Raw genomic sequence first — 21469 nt, forward strand, 5'->3', positions numbered from 1 at the left:
TCTTTGGAGTCCAAGATTCATGCAAGTTTTAGCATTTCATGGGATCTATACTAGTTGCTAAGAGTAGATACATCATCACGATGGATATTAGGACCGAGAAATACTTCAGAGAACATACTTACCTTTGCTATGTATAGTAATCTCATTGGTATTTGTTTTAAGTTTATGAGATTTATGAAAATCCCATTCAAATCACATCAATTTCTTGAAGTTTTCCAGGAATTTCAAACTATTTCTGGCCAAGACCTGGTGGATACTATCAGTGACTGTTACGATGGTTACTTCCAGGAGCTACTGATTGCAATTGGTAAGCTGGATTTCATATGATGAACAGCCAACCTTGCCTTTCACAGCACTGAATGGCTCTGACTAGATTACCTGTGCATGAGTGGAAGCTTAATTGAAGCATTTTTCTCAGCACAGTTATTTGAAAGATCCCTAAACTCTAAGACAGTCAGTCAGCTAGTAGTTCAGTTCAATGAACTGGCAACCTGGAAACATTAATCAACTGGCATTATTTCCCCCCAAGAACGAGCTCAATTTCCATACGAGAAAAGGGAAATCTGGGATGCCTGGACTCATAAGTGACTTCTCATAACTTCAAGTCATTGACTTCCACCCCTGTTTCAGGAGCAGATAAATGCTAACAGTGTGACTGGTTTCTGTCTTCAAGAAGAACGGTGATTTTTTTTTTAAGTTTTTAAGTTTGATGGTTCTTTAAATTTTTACTATCTTTAATATATTTCCCTTTAGAAATAAATCTTGTCATCAAAGAAAGCCTAAATTATTAATTAGAAGTGAGATCTACAGGCATGCCTTCCCAGTGTTGTTAGAAATGTTATGCCCGTTACAGAAAAGACCAGGGCTCTTATTCATCAAAACTATTCAAGTGTTCACACTTTACCATATACTCTGTGACTTGGTTGCATGGACTGCAGAAAATGTACATTAAAAGTCATTGTGAAGTATCCTATAATAGGTCCATCAAATGAACACTTAGATATGTGCTGAATATTCAATTGTGAGTTTTCATTCCCAAGAATGTCTTGACATGGAGCTGAGATATCAGTCACAGCACTTTTACAAATGATCTAGTACGAGATTTTTAAGCAAACATCCTATAAAAAAGAGTAGGTGAATCCTATGAAACCCCTAAAGATATGTGATATGATGGCTTTTGTCTATGAATGTATAGATAGATAGATAGACAGACAGACAGACAGACAGACATATAGATAGATAGATGATACAGACAAATAGATGATTGATAGATGACAGATAGATAGACAGATAGACAGACAGATACATAGAGAGATAGATAGATTTCTTCAAATTCCAAATAAATATAACAGTTATATATCACATATCAGCGATAAGCAAAGAGTTAGACTAAAACTCATGTCATTGAAATCTCAAAGCAGCCCAAACTATTGTCAGAAAACAGTGGGCATAAGAGAACAGACAGCAGACATCAGTAATACCAGGAAATAGCGATCTGGCTCATTCCGTCAATCAACACTGAATGAGCAGCTTCTCATTTCTAACTTGGTTGATGTGGGTGGAACAGTGAGTCAACAAAGTTCGGAATACCAACACTCGCCTCTGTTCTCTGGGAGCCCACCTTCTAGAAATCACTTCTCAGGTTTCCTTGTCCCAGTAATAAAAATGAGATAAGGATGAAGAGATGGCCTCATGATCTAAAATAATTACTTGGACTGCACAGAAATACTAATGTGGATTTATTTTGAAGAGACATTATAGTTCCTCATCTATTATTCATTCATGTAATTAATCTATTAAATTTTCAAATAAGGGGCTTATTGATGGTCTACAGTCTCAACTGATATTTAACAGGGACAACTGTTGGACAGGTGTCAGTCTGCTCAGAGCCCTAACAATTGTAATCAAGTAATATCTAAAACTGGAGGAAACAGTTTACATTGTTACAGTTTCTCCTTAAATGACCTGAATTCTATTCATGAATCTTTAAGGGATCAAAGAGCTGCTGGTATAGACCAGTTTTAGAGGCTATCAGAATGGTTGTCAATCAGGAAGGTGAATGGATTGTATGTGTTTGATTTTATATTTGGCACCACATTTTTAAAAATTTAATAATAATGGCCATATGCTCAGAGACAATCATTTGTCATTACAAAATAAAATATTGATATGTTATACTTTTTGATAGAGTGTGGCTAGTGCTACCATTATTCTAAGTATTGAAACTATAATGCAACATGATGATTCTGGAACAATATGTAAGTGCTCAATTTCTTTCCCGACTTCCAAAGAATTACATCCTGTCACTCAAATTTTTCCTTGCTCTCTTCCTCTCTAGTTCGTTGTGTTCAGGACAAACCAAGCTACTTTGCTTATAAATTATACAGGGCAATCCATGTAAGTATAACACATACTTTTTTAACTTATTTAAAATTAATATCTACTATTTTTATTCCAAAGAAAATGTGTTCAAGTAAAAGGAAGCAAGTTAAACACCAAAAGTGAAATTCATTAAATGCAGATATTCTCTGCTTTCTACAACATGGGTACTTAAGACACCTGAGACTTAGCGTATATTGACCTCGTGCAGTTTAGAATCTTAATATTTTTTATTTATTTAAACTGATCATTCAAATGCACCATGACGGCAACAACAGCCTAATGCCTTCCCTGTGTATGACCTGGACAAATAATCATAGTTATTCTGATTCCAGCTGTGCCCTGATCCCAGCTGTGCCCTGATCCCAGCTGTGCCCTGATTCAGGGAACTTGGTCAGAATTTTGGTTGTTGTAATCTCCCCAAATTATGAAATGTTAGTAGATTTATACTCAAAAATATTCTGATATAAAGCATTAGATTACGTTGAGTGGCCACCAGATGTCACCATTGTTCCACTTGAAAGACGTTTGAAACTTCCGAGAAGGGAGGCCCCAGGCATCCCATAGCAGTGACAGCAATGTTTAAGTCCTGTGGACCCACAAGCAAATCGCTACTGAGAAGGAAGCCCTTCCATGCTGAACAGGTCTTAAAGTACTGTTTTCTCTACCCACATTTCTGCTGTTTTTAGGATTTTGGCTTCCATAACAAAACTGTCATCAGGATTCTAATCGCCAGAAGTGAAATAGATCTAATGACCATAAGGAAACGTTACAAGGAGAGATTCGGAAAATCCCTCTTTCATGATATCAAAGTAAGTCTTCTCTTCATAATTGAATTTACCTCACATATTATTCTTTCTGAGCCATAAATAAAAGTTTCAATTGAAACAACTTGCTGTGGGTATCTAAAAAGCTACATGTCTCACAAGGCGGTTGACTCGAAGAGCTTACACAGCGTTCAGTGCTTTAAACAAACATCAACCTGGAAAGTCATTGCACCACAGAAAATTATATAAAATATTCCCTTCCTATGACTGTGGTTCCAGGGTTCCCTTCTGATGTGAAAAGCACAGGACCAGCTGGGTGTGGCAGTTTGCCTGTGATTTCACCTGCAACCCCCACACTAGATCTACTGAGGTTGCAATAGGAGAATCGACACTTCAAGGTCCCCCTCAGCTCCAAAGCAACTTAGAGACTAGGATCCACTTCTTGAACCCTCTCAAAACACAAGCAAGCAGACAAGCAAACAAACAAGCAAACAAACAAACAAAAACAAAAAAAAAACAGTATTTTGCTACGGGAATGTATTAACTGCTGCCCAGCACCACTCCTCAAAGCCTCATAGAAAACAAGGCAGCCAGTCAAATAGCATCAACTACCAATTTGGAGAAATTTATTACTGAATACATAAAACTCTACATGACCAAACACTTCACCAATCAGAGGGCAAGGAAATAATTCAAAAACGAACAAGCCAATTTCTTATTCTGGTCTCCCTAAAACATTTTAAATGTCTTATATAACTTGGCAAAAAAATGAAATATATGGTCCATCCATGTAATCTGTGGGTGCAGTATAAAATCATTATGTTTAGTTTCTTCAGCAAAGAAAACCAAAATGGTTTTCAGGATGGAGAGAATAGAGCAGGAGAACAGACGCCATACTTGAGACTGTGTCTTAATTTATACCTTGTAAATTCACATTGTTTTCAAGTGAAACTCCCAGTCCAAGCAAAAACAGTTCAGTTCCTTGTATTATTCAAGACATAACTCCCAGCACCTCAGAGATTGAAGCCATAAATTCCAGAGTGCTTTCGTAGCCTTTGTAGGAGCCAAAATGGCTCTAAGAAATTGATGTATCAGTTAAAATCAACTTTATGGTTTTTTAAATCTTTGATAAAATAGTTTATTACGCCTTTCTCGAAAACCTAAAGCTGTTAGTGGTGATCAACTCGTACCACTGAGTCAGAACTCAATTTCTAAGTGAATAAGCTAGCTTGTTTATGCTTTGTAATTATTTCTAACCATATTGAAGACAAGTTAAAATAACGCGTTGCTAATCTGTGAGTCTTAATTACACAGCCTTATGTAAAGGAGCATTAATACAATAAATGGTTTTTATGAAGATGGATTCTATAATGACATTCGTTCAGCTACCTATTCTGGAATCTTTAGACCTGATGGAAGAAGATAAAAAGAAACAAAGTTGCCCTGGTTTTCTACTACCGACACCTGGGAGTGAGATACCTAGAAAGGTCCTGCTGTGGCTGGAAAGCTTGTTTCTCCAGATTCCTACACTGAAACCCTAGCCCTAGGAGATTGGCATCTGAGAGGTGCTAGGAGATGGGCATGTGAGAGTAGTCATGAAGATAGAGTCCACAAGTAGGGCTAGTCTCCTTGTTGGGAAGACGAAGCTCCAGGATGCTCCTTTGACCCTCCTGCCATGTCAGGCTGGAGTCAATAAAGAAGTATTCACATAACGCTTTGTCACCTAGATTTCCCATCTGCCCTAACTTAGACACCTCGATGGCGAAAGCCCCAGTAGACTAAGGTGGATCTTTTTTCACACAAACATAAACAATAACATTTTGCTAGCAAAAGAAAGGATTTTATGAAAACAAGACATCCTCTTTATAAAGTACGTTGTGAAATAGAAAAAACTGTCTCACATGATTGAATGCCTTTCATTGTTATACGTAACATTAAAGGGCAGATGTTGCTAGCATAAATCTCGTACTCATCCATAATTGATGATATTTTAAATGTATTTCTTGATATAGGATTTACTGAATTAAACAGTATAAATATTTTCAAATCTTTTGAGACACATTGGCAGTGTCCAGAATCTACACTGATTTACTATAGTAGTGACATTAGCGTGTCAATTCCTAAAGCTGAAGAAAAGATTCACTGTAAAACATGTTATTGTGCTCATAAATATACATTAAACTTTCATCAGCTCTATACAAAGCATATCGTTTCAACTATAGCACAGCACTATTTTAATGTTTCACTTCGAATACTACTTAGAAAATCTTTAGACAAAAAATAGTTTTAGTGAAGGCTAATGGTCCATGAATCTTTTATATTGCAATTATAAAATGTACAGTTGACTTTTAGAAGCAGGGAGAGATTTGAGTTTTACGTGCCTTTATTTTTTTCTTTTCAGAGTTTTGCTTCAGGGCACTATAAGAAAGCATTGCTTGCCATCTGCGCCGGTGATGTGGAAGACTATTAAAAAGAGGGAGGGTTTGAAGATGATGGAATCCTCTTTATAGACACCAGATATAGACGGCTGAACGTGTGCTGTCATTGACACTGAAACAAAACTATAAAATCATATCTTCTTATATCTCTACAATTATTCTGAGACAAAAATAAATCTACTATTGAAAATATGTAATCCTGGATTTGTAGCCCTTATTCAATTAGTAACTAATTAAACTGTATATGGTGGAATAAGAAAAGCATTGCATTGGACTCGATTTTATTTAAATATGAACTGTCAATTCCTACAATAAGAAAGTCTGTTCATAACTGTCTTAATATCAGTTTGGAATCTATAACATTGAAGCATCTGACCACTTTCAGTGTGAACACCCTCCATGTGTGACAACTCTCAATGTGTGTCCACCGTCAGTGTGCGTCCACCGTCAGTGTGTCCACTCTCAGTGTGTGACCATCCTCAAAGGAGTTTTCTGGACTCAGGCTATCCCACCATCAATGGAAGAGTGCTCCTCTTTCTCCACATCCTTGCCAACATGTGCTGTCACCTGAGGTTTTGATCTTAGCCATTCTGACTGGTGTGAGGTGGAATCTCAGGGTTGTTTTGATTTTCATTTCTCTGATCACTAAGAAATTTGAACATTTCTTTAGTGCTTCTCAGCCATTTGAGATTCCTCTATTGTGAATTCTCAGTTTACTTCTATACCTAATTTTTTGATTGAGTTGTTTGATTTTTTGGTTGTAAACTTCTTTAGTTCTTTATATATTTTGGATATTAACCCTCTATCAGATGTGGGATCAGTGAAAAAATTTTCCCAATCCGTAGGATGCCAATTTGTCCTTTGCCTTACAAAAGCTTTCCAGTTCCGTGAGGTCCCGTTTATCAATTCTTGATCTTAGAGTGTGAGCCATTGGAGTTCTGTTTAGGAAATTTTTGAATGTGACAATGAGTTCAAGGTTCTTTGCCACTTTCTCTTTTATTAGATTCAGTTAATCTGGTTTATGCTGATGTCCTTGATCGACTTAGACTTAAGCTTTGTGCATTGTAAAAAATACGAATCTATTTTTATTTTTCTACATGCAGACAGCCAGTTAGACCAGCACCATTTATTGAAGATGATTTCTTTTTTCCATTGTATATTTTTGGCTCCTTTGTCAAAGATCAAGTGTGCATAAGTGTACGGTTTTATATCTGGGTCTTCAATTCTATTGCATTGATCAACCTGTCTGTCTCTATTCCGGTACCATACAGTTTTTATCACTATTGCTCTGTAGTATAGCTTGAGGTCAGGGATGGTGATTCCCCCAGTCATTCTTTTATTATTAAGAATTATTTTCACTATTCTGATTTTTTTTTTGTTTTTCCATGTAAATTGAGAGTTGCTCTTTCCATGTCTTTGAAGAATTGTGTTGGAATATTGATGGAGACTGCATTGAATCTGCAGATTGATTTTGGTAGGATGGCCATTTTTAGTATGTTAATTCTACCAATCGATGAACTTGGGAGATCTCTCCATTTTCTGAGGTCTTCTTTGGCTTCCTTCTTGAAAAACTTAAAATTCTTGGCACACTGATCTTTCACTTGTTTAGTTAGTGTTACTCCAATACATTTTATATTATTACATCTCTTGTGAAGGGTGTTGTTTCCCTAATTTCTTTCTCAGCCCAGTTACATTTGTATAAAGGAAGGCTACTGATTTGTTGGAGTTAGTTTTATATCAGGCCACTTTGTGGAAGTTGTTTATCAGTGGTAGGTGTTCTCTGGTAGAATTTTGGGGGTTGCTTTTGCATATCATCATATCATCTGCAAATAGTGATACCTTGACTTTTTCTTTGTCAATTTGTGTCCCCTTGATCTCATTTTGCTGTCTTATTGCTCTGACTAGAACATCAAGTACTATACAGAATAATATGAGGAGATGTTGCTGTAAAATTATAAAAAAAAATGCTGTCTTTTACCCCCACTAGGTCCGGCACTGTAGTGCCCCAAGATATATAGTAGATATCTTCATCTCAGTCAGCAAAGCATCTCACCTGCTCTACTCTATCCCATATCACCAAAGGCTTCTCTCTGAGACTGGCAACAATCTCTCTACCTATCTAAGTTCCCATGCCAGAATTATACATCTCAATTCCATGGCAGTCCAGTGTCTCTAGCACCACAAATTCTCTTAAACGTAAATTGCCATAAGAAAGAACACACAGCACAATAACCTCTGATCCTATTGATAAGACATAATTGCCCACCTAAACATTAAAAGCCGTGTACACATCCATCCCTTTAGAATATTCATGCCCACAGCTCCCTTCTCCAAAAACCGTGGAAGAGAGAGCTCATCACCCAGACATGTGGGCAATCCTGAGACTGCAGGGCAGGAGAGACCGCCACATCTGCCCACTTTTGCCCACATCCCTGGCCCAAGAGGAATCTGTATAAGGCCTCTAGGCACAGGAAGATAGCGGCACTCAAGCTGCAGGAGCTCTGTGGTCCAGACTGCACCCAGATCTGAATTGACCAGGTCAAACAGCTCCTTGCACACAAATCTTGTGGGAGGGAGAGCTAGTCCATCAGAAGGACAGACTCACCTGGGAAACTAGAGGAGACTACTCTCTGCCCAAATTTCTGACTCTAGAGGAAAACACCTAGCACACAGAGACCCAGAGGTAGGGGCAGGCCCTTCAGGTTGCTACCCTCATGGAGAGCTGAAACCCAGCCCCAGGAGCAACTTCAGGCCTGAGACCAGAGATAAGACCAACGTTTCTGTCAAAAGTGACCTGCCTGGTAGACTCAGGACACATGTCCAAAGGAACAGCTGAAAGCCAGTGGACAGGAACAACTACACATCTGAGAACAGAACACTCTATTCCCATAATTGGCTAAAAGAAAACAGGAAAACAGGTCCACAGCACTCCTGACACACAGGACTATAGGAAGGTCAAGCCACTGTCAAAGCAAAACAAGGTAACACCAGAGACAACTTGATGGTGAAAGGCAAGTGAAGGAACCCAAGCAATAGAAAACAAGACTACGTGGCATCATAAAAGCCCAATTCTCCCACCAAAGCAAACACTGAATACCAAACAAACAAGAAAAGCAAGATCTAGATTTAAAATCACATTTGATCATGATGATGGAGGACATTAAGAAAGACATAAAGAACTCCCTTAGAGAACTGCAGGAAAATACAAGTAAACAAGTAGAAGCCCTTAGAGAGGAAACACAAAAATCATGGAAAGAATTACAGGAAAAGACAATCAAACAGGTGAAGGAATAGAAAATGGAAATAGAAACAATAAAGAAACAAAGGGAGACAACCCTGGATATAGAAAACCAAAGGAAGAGACAAGGAGCCATAGATACAAACATCACCAACAGAATGAAAAAGAGAGAATCTCAGGAGCAGAAGATTCCATAGAAATCATCGACATAACTGTCAATGATAATATAAAAGGGAAAAATCTACTGCTCCAAAACATACCGTAAATCCAGGACAGAATGAGAAGATCAAACCTAAGGATAATGAGTATAGAAGAGAGAGAAGACTCCCAACTCAAATGACCAGTAAAGATTTTCACCAAATCATGGAAGAAAACTTCCCTAACCTAAAGAAAGAGATGCCCATAAACATAAAAGAAGCCTACAGAACTCCAAATAAATTGAACAAGAAAAGAAACTCCTCCCATCACGTAATAGTCAAAACAAAGAAATGCACAAAACAAAGAAAGAATATTAAAAGCAATAAGGGTGTAAGATAAAGTAACATATAAAGGCAGACTTATCAGAATTACACCAGACTCCTCAGCAGAGACTATAAAAGCCAGAAGATCCTGACAGATGTCATACAGACCCTAAGAGAACACAAATGCCAGACCAGGTTACTGTATCCAGCAAAACTCTCAATTAACATAGATGGAAAAACCAAGATATTACATGACAAAACCAAATTTACACAATATCTTTCTACAAAACCAGCCCTACAAAGGAAAATATATGGTAAAGCCCAAGACAAGGAGGCAAGCTACACCCGAGAAAAATCAAGAAACTAAATGTTTTGCAACAAAGCAAAGACAAGAAAGCACACAAACATAATCTTACCTCTAAATACAAAGATAACATGAAGCAAGAATTACTATTCCTTAATATCTCTCAACATCAATAGACTCAATTCCCCACTAAAAAGACACAGATTAACAAACTGGATGCATAATGAGGACCCAGAATTTTGCTGCCTACAGAAAACACACCTCAGAGACATAGACAGACACGACCTCAGAGTAAAAGGCTGAAAAACACCTTTCCAAGCAAATGGCCTGAAGAAGGAAGCTGGAGTAGCCAATCTGATATCGAATAAAATTGATTTTTCAACCAAAAGTCATCAAAAAAGATAAGGAAGGAAACTTCATATTCATCAAAGGAAAAAATCCACCAAGATGAACTCTCAATCCTAAATATCTATGCTCCAAATACAAGGGCACCTAAATAAGTAAACAAAACCTTACTAAAGCTCAAAGCACACATTGCACCTCACACAATAATAGTAGGAGACTTCAACACCCCACTCTCATCAATGGACAGATCATGGAAACAGAAATTAAACAGAGACATAGACAGACTAACAGAAGTTATGAACCAAATGGACTTAACAGATATTTATTGAACAGTCTATCCTAAAACAAAAGGATATACCTTCTTCTCACCACTTCATGGTACTTTCTCCAAAACTGACCATATAATTGGTCACAAAACAGGCCTCAAGCGATACAGAAAGATAGAAATAATCCAATGCATCCTATCACACCACCATAGGCTAAAGCTGGTGTTCAATAACAGTAAGGAAAGATCACTCATATATATATATATACATATATATATGTATATATATATGGAAGTTGAACAATGCTCTACTCAATGATAACCCGGTCAAGGAAGAAATAAAGAAAGAAATTAAAGACTTCTTAGAATTTAATGAAAATGAAGGTACAACATACCCAAACTTATGGGACACAATGAAAGCTGTGCTAAGAGGAAAACTCATAGCTGTGAGTGCCTGCAGAAAGAAACAGGAGAGAGCATATATCAGCAGCTTGACAGCACACCTAAAAGCTCTAGAACAAAAAGAAGCAAATATACATGGGAGGAGTAGAAGGCAGGAAATAATCAAACTCAGAGCTGAAATCAACCAAGTAGAAACAAAAAGAACTATACAAAGAATCAACAGACCCAAAAGCTGGTTCTTTGAGAAAATCAACTAGATTGATAAACCTTAGCCAGACTAACGAGAGGACACAAAGAGGGTGTCCAAATTAACAAAATCAGAAATGAAAAGGTAGACATAACTACAGAATCAAAGGAAATTCAAAAAATCATCAGATACTACTGCAAAAGCCTGTATTCAACAAAACTTGAAAATCTGGAAGAAATGGACAATTTCCTAGACAGATAACAGGTACCGAAGTTAAATCAAGAACAGATAAACCATTTACGCAACCCCATAACTCCTAAAGAAATAGAAGCAGTCATTAAAAGTCTCCCAACCAAAAAGAGCCCAGGTCCAGATGGGTTCAGTGAAGAATTCTATCAGACCTTCATAGAAGACCTCATACCAATATTATCCAAACTATTCCACAAAATCGAAACAGACGGAGCACTACCGAATTCCATCTATGAAGCCACAATTACTCTTATACCTAAACCACACAAAGACCCAACAAAGTAAGAGAACTTCAGACCAATTTCACTTATGAATATTGACATAAAAATACTCGATAAAATTCTTGCAAACCGAATCCAAGAACACATCAAAGCAATCATCCATCATGATCAAGCAGGCTTCATCTTAGGGATGCAGGGATGGTTTAATATACGGAAAACAATGAATGTAATCCACTATATAAACAAACTGAAAGATAAAAACCACATGATCACTTCATTAGATGCTGAGAAAGCATTTGACAAAATTCCACACTCCTTCATGATAAAAGTCCTGGAAAGAATAGGAATTCAAGCCCCATACCTAAACATAGTAAAATCCATATATACCAAACCACTAGCTATAATTAAACTAAATGGAGAGAGACCTGAAGCAATCCCACCAAAAATCAGGGACGAGACAAGGCTGCCCACTCTCTTCCTACTTATTCAGTATAGCTCTCCAAGTCCTAGCCAAAGCAATCAGAAAACAAAAGAAGATCAAAGAGATACAGATGAGAAAGGAAGAAGTCAAAAAATATCACTATTTGCAGATGATATGATAGTATATTTAAGTGATCCCAAAAATTCCACCAGAGAACTACTAAAGCTGATAAACAACTTCAGCAAAGCGGCTGGGTATAAATTTAACTCAAATAAATCAGTAGCCTTCCTCTACACAAAAGAGAAACAAGCTGCGAAAGAAATTAGAGAAACGACACCCTTCATAATAGACCCAAATAATATAAAGTACCTCGGAGTGACTTTAACCAAGCATGTGAAAGATCTGTATGATAAGAACTTCAAGCCTCTGAAGAAAGAAATTAAGGAAGATCTCAGAAGAGGGAAAGATTTCCCATGCTCATGGATTGGCAGGATTAATATAGTAAAAATGGCCATTTTACCAAAAGCAATCTACAGATTCAATGCAATCCCCATCAATATTCCAATCCAATTCTTCATAGAGTTAGACAGAACAATTTGCAAATTCATCTGGAAGAACAAAAAACCCAGGATAGCTAAAGCTATCCTCAACAATAAAAGGACTTCTGGGGGAATCACTATATCACAGAGCAATAGTGATAAAAAAAAAACTGTATGATAAGGGTTGGGGATTTAGCTCAGTGATAGAGCACTTGCCTAGCAAGCGCAAGGCCCTGGGTTCGATCCCCAGCTCCGAAAAAAAAAAAAGAAAAAAAAAGACTTTTAAAAAAACTGTATGATATTGTTACAGAGAGAGGCAGATAGACCAGTGGAATAGAATTGAAGTCCCAGAAATGGACCTACACATGCATGGTCACTTGATTTTTGACAAAGGATCCAATACCATCCAATGGAAAAAAGAAAGCATTTTCAGCAAATGGTGCTGGTTCAACTTGAGGTCAGCATGTAGAAAAATGCAGATCGCTCCATTCTTATCACCCTGTACAAAGCTTAAGTTCAAGTGAATCAAGGACCTCCACATCAAACCAGATACACTAAAACTAATAGAAGAAAATGTGGGGAAGCATCTCAAACACATGGGCAAAGAAGAAAATTTCCTGAATAAAACACCAATGGCTTATGCTCTAAGATCAAGAATCGACAAATGGGATTTCATAAAAGTACAAAGCTTCTATAAGGCAAAGCACACTGTCCTTAGGAAAAAATGGCAACCAACAGATTGGGAAAAGATCTTTACCAATCCTACATCTGATAGAGGTTTTATATCCAAAATATACAATGAACTCACAAAATTAGACTGCAGGAAGACAAATAACCCTATTAAAAATGGGGTTCAGAGCTAAACAAAGAATTCACAGCTGAGGAATGTCAAATGACTGAGAAGCACCTAAAGAAATGTTCAACATCTTTAGTCAAAAGGGAAATGCAAATCAAAACAACCCTGAGATTCCACATCACACCACTCAGAATGGCGAAGATCAAAAACTCAGATGACAGCAGATGCTGGTGAGGATGTGGAGAAAGAGGAACACTCCTCCATTGTTGGTGGGATTGCAGACTGGTACAACCATTCTGGAAATCAGTCTGGAGGTTCCTCGGAGAATTGGACATTGTACTACCTGAGGACCCAGCTATACCTCTCTTGGGCATATACCCAAAAGATGCCCCAACATATAACAAAGACACATGCTCCACTATATTCATAGCAGCCTTATTTATAATAGCCAGAAGCTGGAAAGAACCCAGATACCCTTCAACAGAGGAATGGATACAGAAAATGTGGTACATCTACACAATGGAATACTACTCAGCTATCAAAAACAATGACTTTATGAAATTCATTGGCAAATTAATGGAACTGGAAAATATCTTCCTGAGTGAAGTAACCCAATCACAGAAAAACGCACATGGTATGCACTCATTGATAAGTGGCTATTAGCCCAAATGCTCGAATTACCCAAGATGCACAGAACACATGAAACTCAAGAAGGATGACGAAAATATGGATGTTTCATTCCTTTAAAAGGGGAACAAGAATACCCTTAGGAGGGGGTAGGGAGCCAAAGTTTAGAACAGAGACTGAAGGAACACCCATTCAGAGCCTGCCCCACATGTGGCCCATACATATACAGCTACCAAACTAGATAAGATGGATGAAGCAAAGATGTGTAGGCTGACAGGAACCGGATGTATATCTCTCCTGAGAGACACAGCCAGAATATGGCAAATACATAGGTGAAATCCAGCAACAAACCACTGAACTGAGAACTGGACTGCCATTGAAGGAATCAAAGAAAGGACTGAAAGAGCTGAAGGGGCTTGAGACCCCATATGAACAACAATGCCAACCAACCAGAGCTTCTGGGGACTAAGTCACTACCCAAAGACTGTACATGGACGTGCCCTGGGCTCCAAATTCATAGGTAGCAATGAATAGCCTAGTAAGGGCACCAGTGGAAGGGGAAGCCCTTGGCCCTGCCAAGGTGGATCCCCAGTGAACGGGATTTTTGTGGGGAGGGCGGTAATGGGGGGAGTATCGGGAGGGGAACACCCACATAGAAGGGGAGGTGGAGAAGTCAGGGTGATGTTGGCCTAGAAACTGGGAAAGGGAATAACATTTGAAAGGTAAATAAGAAATACCGAATTTAATAGAGATAGAAGTAAATGTTAACATTAAAAGACAGGGAAAAGAATACTCCATTATGTTTTACCCTGGCGTTACTGATCTTTATCAAATTAATTCCTTTTGCTTTTGTTATGAATCTCCAAGTTCTTTCGTTTTGATTATCTTGCTCCTCAGTTTAGAACTTATTTTCCATTCTTCAAGAATTGTTAGAAAATACTTCTACTTTCCTCCACTGGGTAGATTTTGGTTTTAGATCCTCATTATTAAAGATTATTTACCAATCAGTAAGTTGCCATGTTAGGGAAAGACTTTGTCTCAAAGCAAAGAGACAGAGAGTGATAGAGGACACAAAAAATGTCTCATGTGCAAATAACCCTATTAAAAATGGGGTTCAGAACTAAACAAAGAATTCACAGCTGAGAAATGCCAAATGGCTGAGAAACAGCTAAAGAAATGTTCAACATCTTTAGTCATCAGGGAAATGCAAATTAAAACAACCCTGAGATTTCACCTCACACCAGTGAGAATGGCTAAGATCAAAAACTCAGGTGACAACAAATTCTGGCGAGGATGTGGAGAAAGAGGGACACTCCTCCATTGTTGGTGGGATTGCAGACTGGTAAAACCATTCTAGAAATCAGTCTGGAGGTTCCTCAGAAAATTCGACATTGAACTACCTGAGGATCCAGCTATACCTCTCTTGGGCATATACCCAAAAGATGCCCCAACATATAAAAAAGACACGTGCTCCACTATGTTCATAGCAGCCTTATTTATAATAGCCAGAAGCTGGAAAGAACCCAGATGCCCTTCAACAGAGGAATGGATACAGAAAATGTGGTACATCTACACAATGGAATATTACTCAGCTATCAAAAACAATGACTTTATGAAATTCATAGACAAATTGTTGGAACTGGAAAATATCATCCTGAGTGAGGTAACCCAATCACAGAAAAACACACATGGTATGCACTCATTAATAAGTGGCTATTAGCCCAAATGCTTGAATTACCCTAGATGCACAGAACACATGAAACTCAAGAAGGATGATCAAAATGTGAATGCTTCACTCCTTCTTTAAAAGGGGAACAAGAATACCCTTGGCAGGGAATAGGGAGGCAAAGATTAAAACAGAGACAGAAGGAACATCCATTCAGAGCCTGCCCCACATATGGCCCATACATATACAGCCACCCAATTAGACAAGATGGATGGAGCAAAGAAGTGCAGGCAGACAGGAGTCGGATGTATATCTCTCCTGAGAGACAGAGCCAGAATACAGCAAATACAGAGGCGAATGCCAGCAGCAAACCACTGAACTGAGAATAGGTCCCCCGTTGAAGGAATCAGAGAAAGGACTGGAAGAGCTTGAAGGGGCTCGAGACCCCTTATGAACAACAATGCCAAGCAACCAGAGCTTCCAGGGACTAAGCCACTACCCAAAGACTATACATGGACTGACCCTGGACTCTGACCTCATAGGTAGCAATGAATATCCTAGTAAGAGCACCAGTGGAAGGGGAAGCCCTGGGTCCTGCTAAGACTGAACCCCCAGTGAACGTGATTGTTGGGGGGAGGGCGGCAATGGGGTGGTGAGGGGAACACCCATAAAGAAGGGGAGGGGGAGGGATTAGGGGGATGTTTGCCCGGAAACCGGGAAAGGGAATAACATTCGAAATGTAAATAAGAAATACTCAAGTTAATAAAAAAAAAGAAAAGAAAAAAAATAAAAATAATAAATGTCTCATGTGCCACCTGCATGTGCTGGCCTACATGCATACATGCAACACACACACACACACACACACACACACACACACACTGTCAATCTCTCCCTCATGCAAACATACTCATGTGCGCACACACATACATTCACACACATACTCTCACAAATACACATAGACACACAGATACACACAACACACAGACTCACAGCTACATACACACAATGACATGCACGTATATTCTCTCAAACACACATACACTCACACATATAAACTTACACACTTATACATTACTTATACATTTGAACACACACTCATATACAACTATATGTATGCACACTTACATATATGCTCACACACATGTACACACATACACACTCATCCACACACATTCACATGCAGTCTCACATTCACACACACACTTAAACGCATACTCTTATACACAGTCTCTCTCTCTCTTTCTCTCTCTCTCTCTCTCTCTCTCACACACACACACACACACACACAGAAAAAGAAAAGTCAATTTCAAAATGTCTTTGATGTTGATTTTTAAGGCATGCAGATAAAGATCAATGAAAAATATCAGGACCAGTGGACAAACATTTATTTTCCTCTCATCTTCTCCAGCATCTACAGTTCATTGCTTTGTTGATCTGGGGCATTCTGACTGGGATAAGTTAGGTCTCAAAGTTGATTTCATTTGCATTTCACTAGTTGCTATTGATGGCAAACATATTTTAAGATATTTCTTACCATTTTATTTCTTCTTTTAAGAACTCTCTGTTCAGACACCACCCAGTTGTCAAATGGATGCTTGCTTGGTTTTTGAATTATTTATATATTGTAAATATTAATTTTCTATCAGATGTACAACTAGCAAAGATTATCTTTCATTTTGTGGGCTTATTTTTTAAATTTTTTATTATATATTTCTTTACTTACATTTCAAAGGTTATTCTCCATCCCAGTTTCCTGTCCATAAGCCCCCTTTCCCTCCCCTCCCCATCCCCCATACAGGTATTCCCCCTATACATCCCCCTTATTGCCCTCCCCCATATTCCCCTGCACTGGGGGTCCAACTTGGCAAGACCAAGGGCTTTCCTTTCCCCTGGTGCACCAACAAGGCTATTCTCTGCTACACATGCAATTGGAGCCCTGGGTCAGTCCATGTATTGTCTTTTGGTAGTGGTTTAGTCCCTGGAAGATCTGGTGGATGGCATTGTTGTTTTTAGGGGTTGCAAGCTCCTTCAACTCTTTCAATACTTGCCATATTTCCACCCAAGGGGTCCTGTTCTCAGTTTAGTGGTTGCTTCTAGCATTGACCTCTGTACTTGACATGCTCTGGATGTGTCTCTCAGGAGAGGTCTATATCCAGTCCCTTTCTGCATGCATTTTTTAGCTTCATTGATCTTATCTAGTTTTGGTGGCTGTATATATATGGGCCACATGCATGTCAGGCTCTGAATGGCCATTCCTTGTGTCGCTGCTCTACATTTTGCTTCCATATCCCCTCCTATGAATATTTTCCCCCTTTTAAGAAGGAGTGGGAGCATCTGCATTTTGGTAATCCTTCTTCTTGAGCTTCCTGTGGTCTATAGATTGCATCTTGGGTAATTTGATATTTTTGGCTAATATCCACTTATCAGTGAGTGCATACCAAGTGTGTTTTTCTGTGATTGAATAACCTCACTCAGGATGATATTTTCAAGTTCATTCCATTTGCCTATGAATTTCATGAAGGCATTGTTTTGATAGCTGAGTAGTAGTCCATTGTGTAGATGTACCACATTTTTTGAATCCATTCCTCTGTTGACGGGCATCTGGGTTCTTTCCAGCTTCTGGCTATTATAAATCAGGCTGCTATGAACATAGTGGAGCATGTGTCTATGTTGTATGTTGGAACATCTTTGGGTATATGCCTAAGAGAGGTATAGCTGGGTGCTCAGGTAGTGCAATGTCCAATTTTCTGAGGAACCTCCAGACTGATTTCCAGAATGGTTGTACCAGTCTGCAATCCCACCAACAATGGAAGAGTGTTCCTCTTTCTCCACATCCTCGCCAGGATCTGCTGTCACCTGAGTTTTTGATCTTAGCCATTCTGAGTGGTGTGAGGTGGAATCTCAGGGTTGTTTTGATTTGTATTTCCCTGATGACTAAGGATGTTGAACATTTCTTTAGGTGCTTTTTTGGCCATTTGATAATCCTCTGCAGAGAATATTTTGTTTTGCTCTGTACTCCATTTTTTTTTCTTTTTTTTCGGAGCTGGGGACCGAACCCAGGGCCTTGCGCTCCCTAGGCAAGCGCTCTACCGCTGAGCTAAATCCCCAACCCTGTACTCCATTTTTTAATAGGATGATTTGGCTCCCTGGAGTCTAACTTCTTGAATTCTTTGTATATTTTGGATATTAGCCCTCTATCAGATGTAGGATTAGTAAAGATCTTTTCCCAATCTGTTCGTTGAGTTTTGTCCTAATGACAGTGTCTTTTGCTTTATAAAAGCTTTGCAGTTTTATGAAATCCCATTGGTCGATTCTTGATCTTAGAGCATAAACCATTGGTGTTTCGTTCAGGAAACTTTTTCCAGTGCCCATGTGTTCAAGACTCTTTCCCACTTTTTCTACTATTAGTTTGAGTGTATCTGGTTTGATGTGGAGGTCCTTGATTCACTTGAACTTAAGCTTTGTACAGGGTGATAAGAATGGATCGATTTGCATTCTTCTACATGCTGACCTCCAGTTGAATGAGCACCATTTGCTGAAAATGCTATCTTTGTTCCATTGGATGGTGTTAATTCCTTTGTCAAATATCAGGTAGCTATATGTGTGTGGGTTCATTTATGGGTCTTCAATTCTGTTCCACTGATCTACCTGTCTGTCTCTGCACTAATACCATACAGGTTTTTTATGACTGTTTCTCTGTAATACTGCTTGAAATCAGGGATGCTGATTCCCCCAGAAGTTCTTTTATTATTGTGTATAATTTTTGCTATTCTGGGTTCTTTCTTATTCCAAATGAATTTGCAAATTGCTCTTTCTATTTCTGTAAAGAATTGAGTAGAAATTTTGATGGGGATTGCATTGAATCTGTAGATTGCTTTTGGCAAAATGGCCATCTTTACTATATTAATCCTGCCAATACATGATCATGGAAGATCTTTCCATCTTCTGAGAGCTTCCTCAATTTCTTTCTTCAGAGATTTGAAGTTTGTATACAGATCTTTCACTTGCATGGTTAAGGTCACACCAAGATATTTTGTGTTATTTGGAACTATTTTGAAGGGTGTCACTTACTTTATTTCTTTCTCAGCCTGTTTTTCCTTTGTGTAGAGGAAGGCTACTGATTTGCTTGAGTTGATTTTATACCCCGACACTTTGCTGAAGTTGTTTATCAGGTTAAGTTGTTCTCTGGTGGAACTTTTGGGGTCGCTTAAGTATACTATAATATCACTTGCAAACAGTGATATTTTGATTTCTTCCCTTCCAATTTGTATCCCTTTGACCTCCTATCGCTGACTGATTGCTCTGGGTAGGATTTCGAGTACTATGTTAAGTAGGGAGAGAGTGGGCAGCCTTGTCTTCTCCCTGATTTTAGTGGGATTGCTTCAACTTTCTCTCCATTTAGTTTGATGTTAGCTACTGGTTTGCTGTATATGGCTTTTACTATGTTTAGGTATGGGCCTTGAATTTCTCATCTTTCCAGGACTTTTATCATGAAGGGGTGTTGAATTTTGTCAAATGCTTTCTCAACATCTAATGAAATGACCATATGGTTCTTACCTTTGAGTTTGTTTATATAGTGGATTACATTGATGGATTTTCACATATTAAACCATCCCTGCATGCCTGGGATGAAGCCTACTTGATCATGATGGATGATTGTTTTGATATGTTCTTGGATTCAGTTTGCAAGAATTTTATTGTATATTTTTGTGTCAATATTCATAAGGGAAGTTGGTCTGAAGTTCTCTTTCTTTGTTGGGTCTTTGTGTGATTTTGGTATAAGAGTAATTGTGGCTTCATAAAAGGAATTCGTTAGTGCTGTGTCTGTTTCAATTTTGTGAAATAGTTTGGACAGTATTGGTATGAGGTCTTCTATGAAGGTCTGATAGAATTCTGCACTGAACCCATCTCTACGTGGACTCTTTTTGGTTGGAAGACCTTTTATAACTGCTTCTATTTCTTTAAGAGTTATGGAGTTGTTGGAAAATATCATCCTGAGTGAGCTAACCCAATCACAGAAAGACATACATGGTATGCACTCATTGATAAGTGGCTATTAGCCCAAATGCTTGAATTACCCTAGATCCCTAGAACAAACGAAACTCAAGACGGATGATCAAAATGTGAATGCTTCACTCCTTCTTTAAATGAGGAAAAAGAATACCCTTGGCAGGGAAGGGAGAGGCAAAGATTAAAACAGAGACTGAAGGAACACCCATTCAGAGCCTGCCCCACATGTGGCCCATACATATACAGCCACCCAATTAGACAAGATGGATGAAGCAAAGAAGTGCAGACCGACAGGAGCCGGATGTAGATCTCTCCAGAGAGACAGAGCCAGAATACAGCAAATACAGAGGCGAATGCCAGCAGCAAACCACTGAACTGAGAATAGGTCCCCTATTGAAGGAATCAGAGAAAGAACTGGAAGAGCTTGAAGGGGCTCGAGACCCCAAAAGTACAACAATGTCAAGCAACCAGAGCTTCCAGGGACTAAGCCACTACCTAAAGACTATACATGGACTGACCCTGGACTCTGACCCCATAGGTAGCAATGAATATCCTAGTAAGAGCACCAGTGGAAGGGGAAGCCCTGGGTCCTGCTAAGACTGAACCCCCAGTGAACTAGTCTATGGGGGGAGGGCGGCAATGGGGGGAGGGTTGGGAGGGGAACACCCATAAGGAAGGGGAGGGGAGAGGGGGATGTTTGCCCGGAAACCGGGAAAGGGAATAACACTCGAAATGTATATAAGAAATACTCAAGTTAAAAAAAAAAAAGGAAAAAAAAAGAGTTATGGAGTTGTTTAGATGATTTATTTGTTCCTGATTTAACTTTGGTACCTGGTATCTGTCTAGAAAATTGTCCATTTGCTCCAGATTTTCCTGTTTTGTTGAATATAGGCTTTTGTAGTAGGATCGGATGTTTTTTAATTTCTTCAGATTCTGTTGTTATATCTCCCTTTTCATTTCTGATTTTCTTAATTTGGATACATTCTCTGAGACCTCTGGTTAGTCTGGCTAAGAGTTTATCTATCTTGTTGATTTTCTCAAAGAACCAGTTCCTGCTTTTCTTGATTCTTTGTATTGTCCTTTTCTTTTCCACTTGGTTGACTTTAGCTCTGAGTTTGATTATTTCCTGCATTGTACTCCTCTTGGGTTTA

The 21469-nt window shown here is 38.7% G+C and overlaps 2 protein-coding genes across 1 annotated transcript in view; both read left to right on the top strand.

Annotated features, from left to right (window-relative positions):
• Window positions 1–5813, top strand: part of Anxa10 (annexin A10) — a 66931-nt gene extending 61118 nt beyond the window's left edge. Inside the window, exons 9-12 of the mRNA NM_001109110.1 lie at window positions 212–307; window positions 2339–2397; window positions 3069–3191; window positions 5548–5813. Coding sequence (NP_001102580.1) covers window positions 212–307; window positions 2339–2397; window positions 3069–3191; window positions 5548–5616 — 347 coding nt within the window. The 3' untranslated portion in view covers window positions 5617–5813. The remainder of the gene's footprint in view (window positions 1–211; window positions 308–2338; window positions 2398–3068; window positions 3192–5547) is intronic.
• Window positions 1–21469, top strand: part of Erich1 (glutamate-rich 1) — a gene marked incomplete at its 5' end in the record, with an annotated part of 52793804 nt that overhangs the window by 2998356 nt on the left and 49773979 nt on the right.

This window comes from Rattus norvegicus, chromosome 16 (genome assembly GCF_021556685.1).
Source record: "Rattus norvegicus strain SHRSP/BbbUtx chromosome 16, alternate assembly SHRSP_T2T, whole genome shotgun sequence".
NCBI classification, from domain to species: Eukaryota; Metazoa; Chordata; class Mammalia; order Rodentia; family Muridae; genus Rattus; species Rattus norvegicus.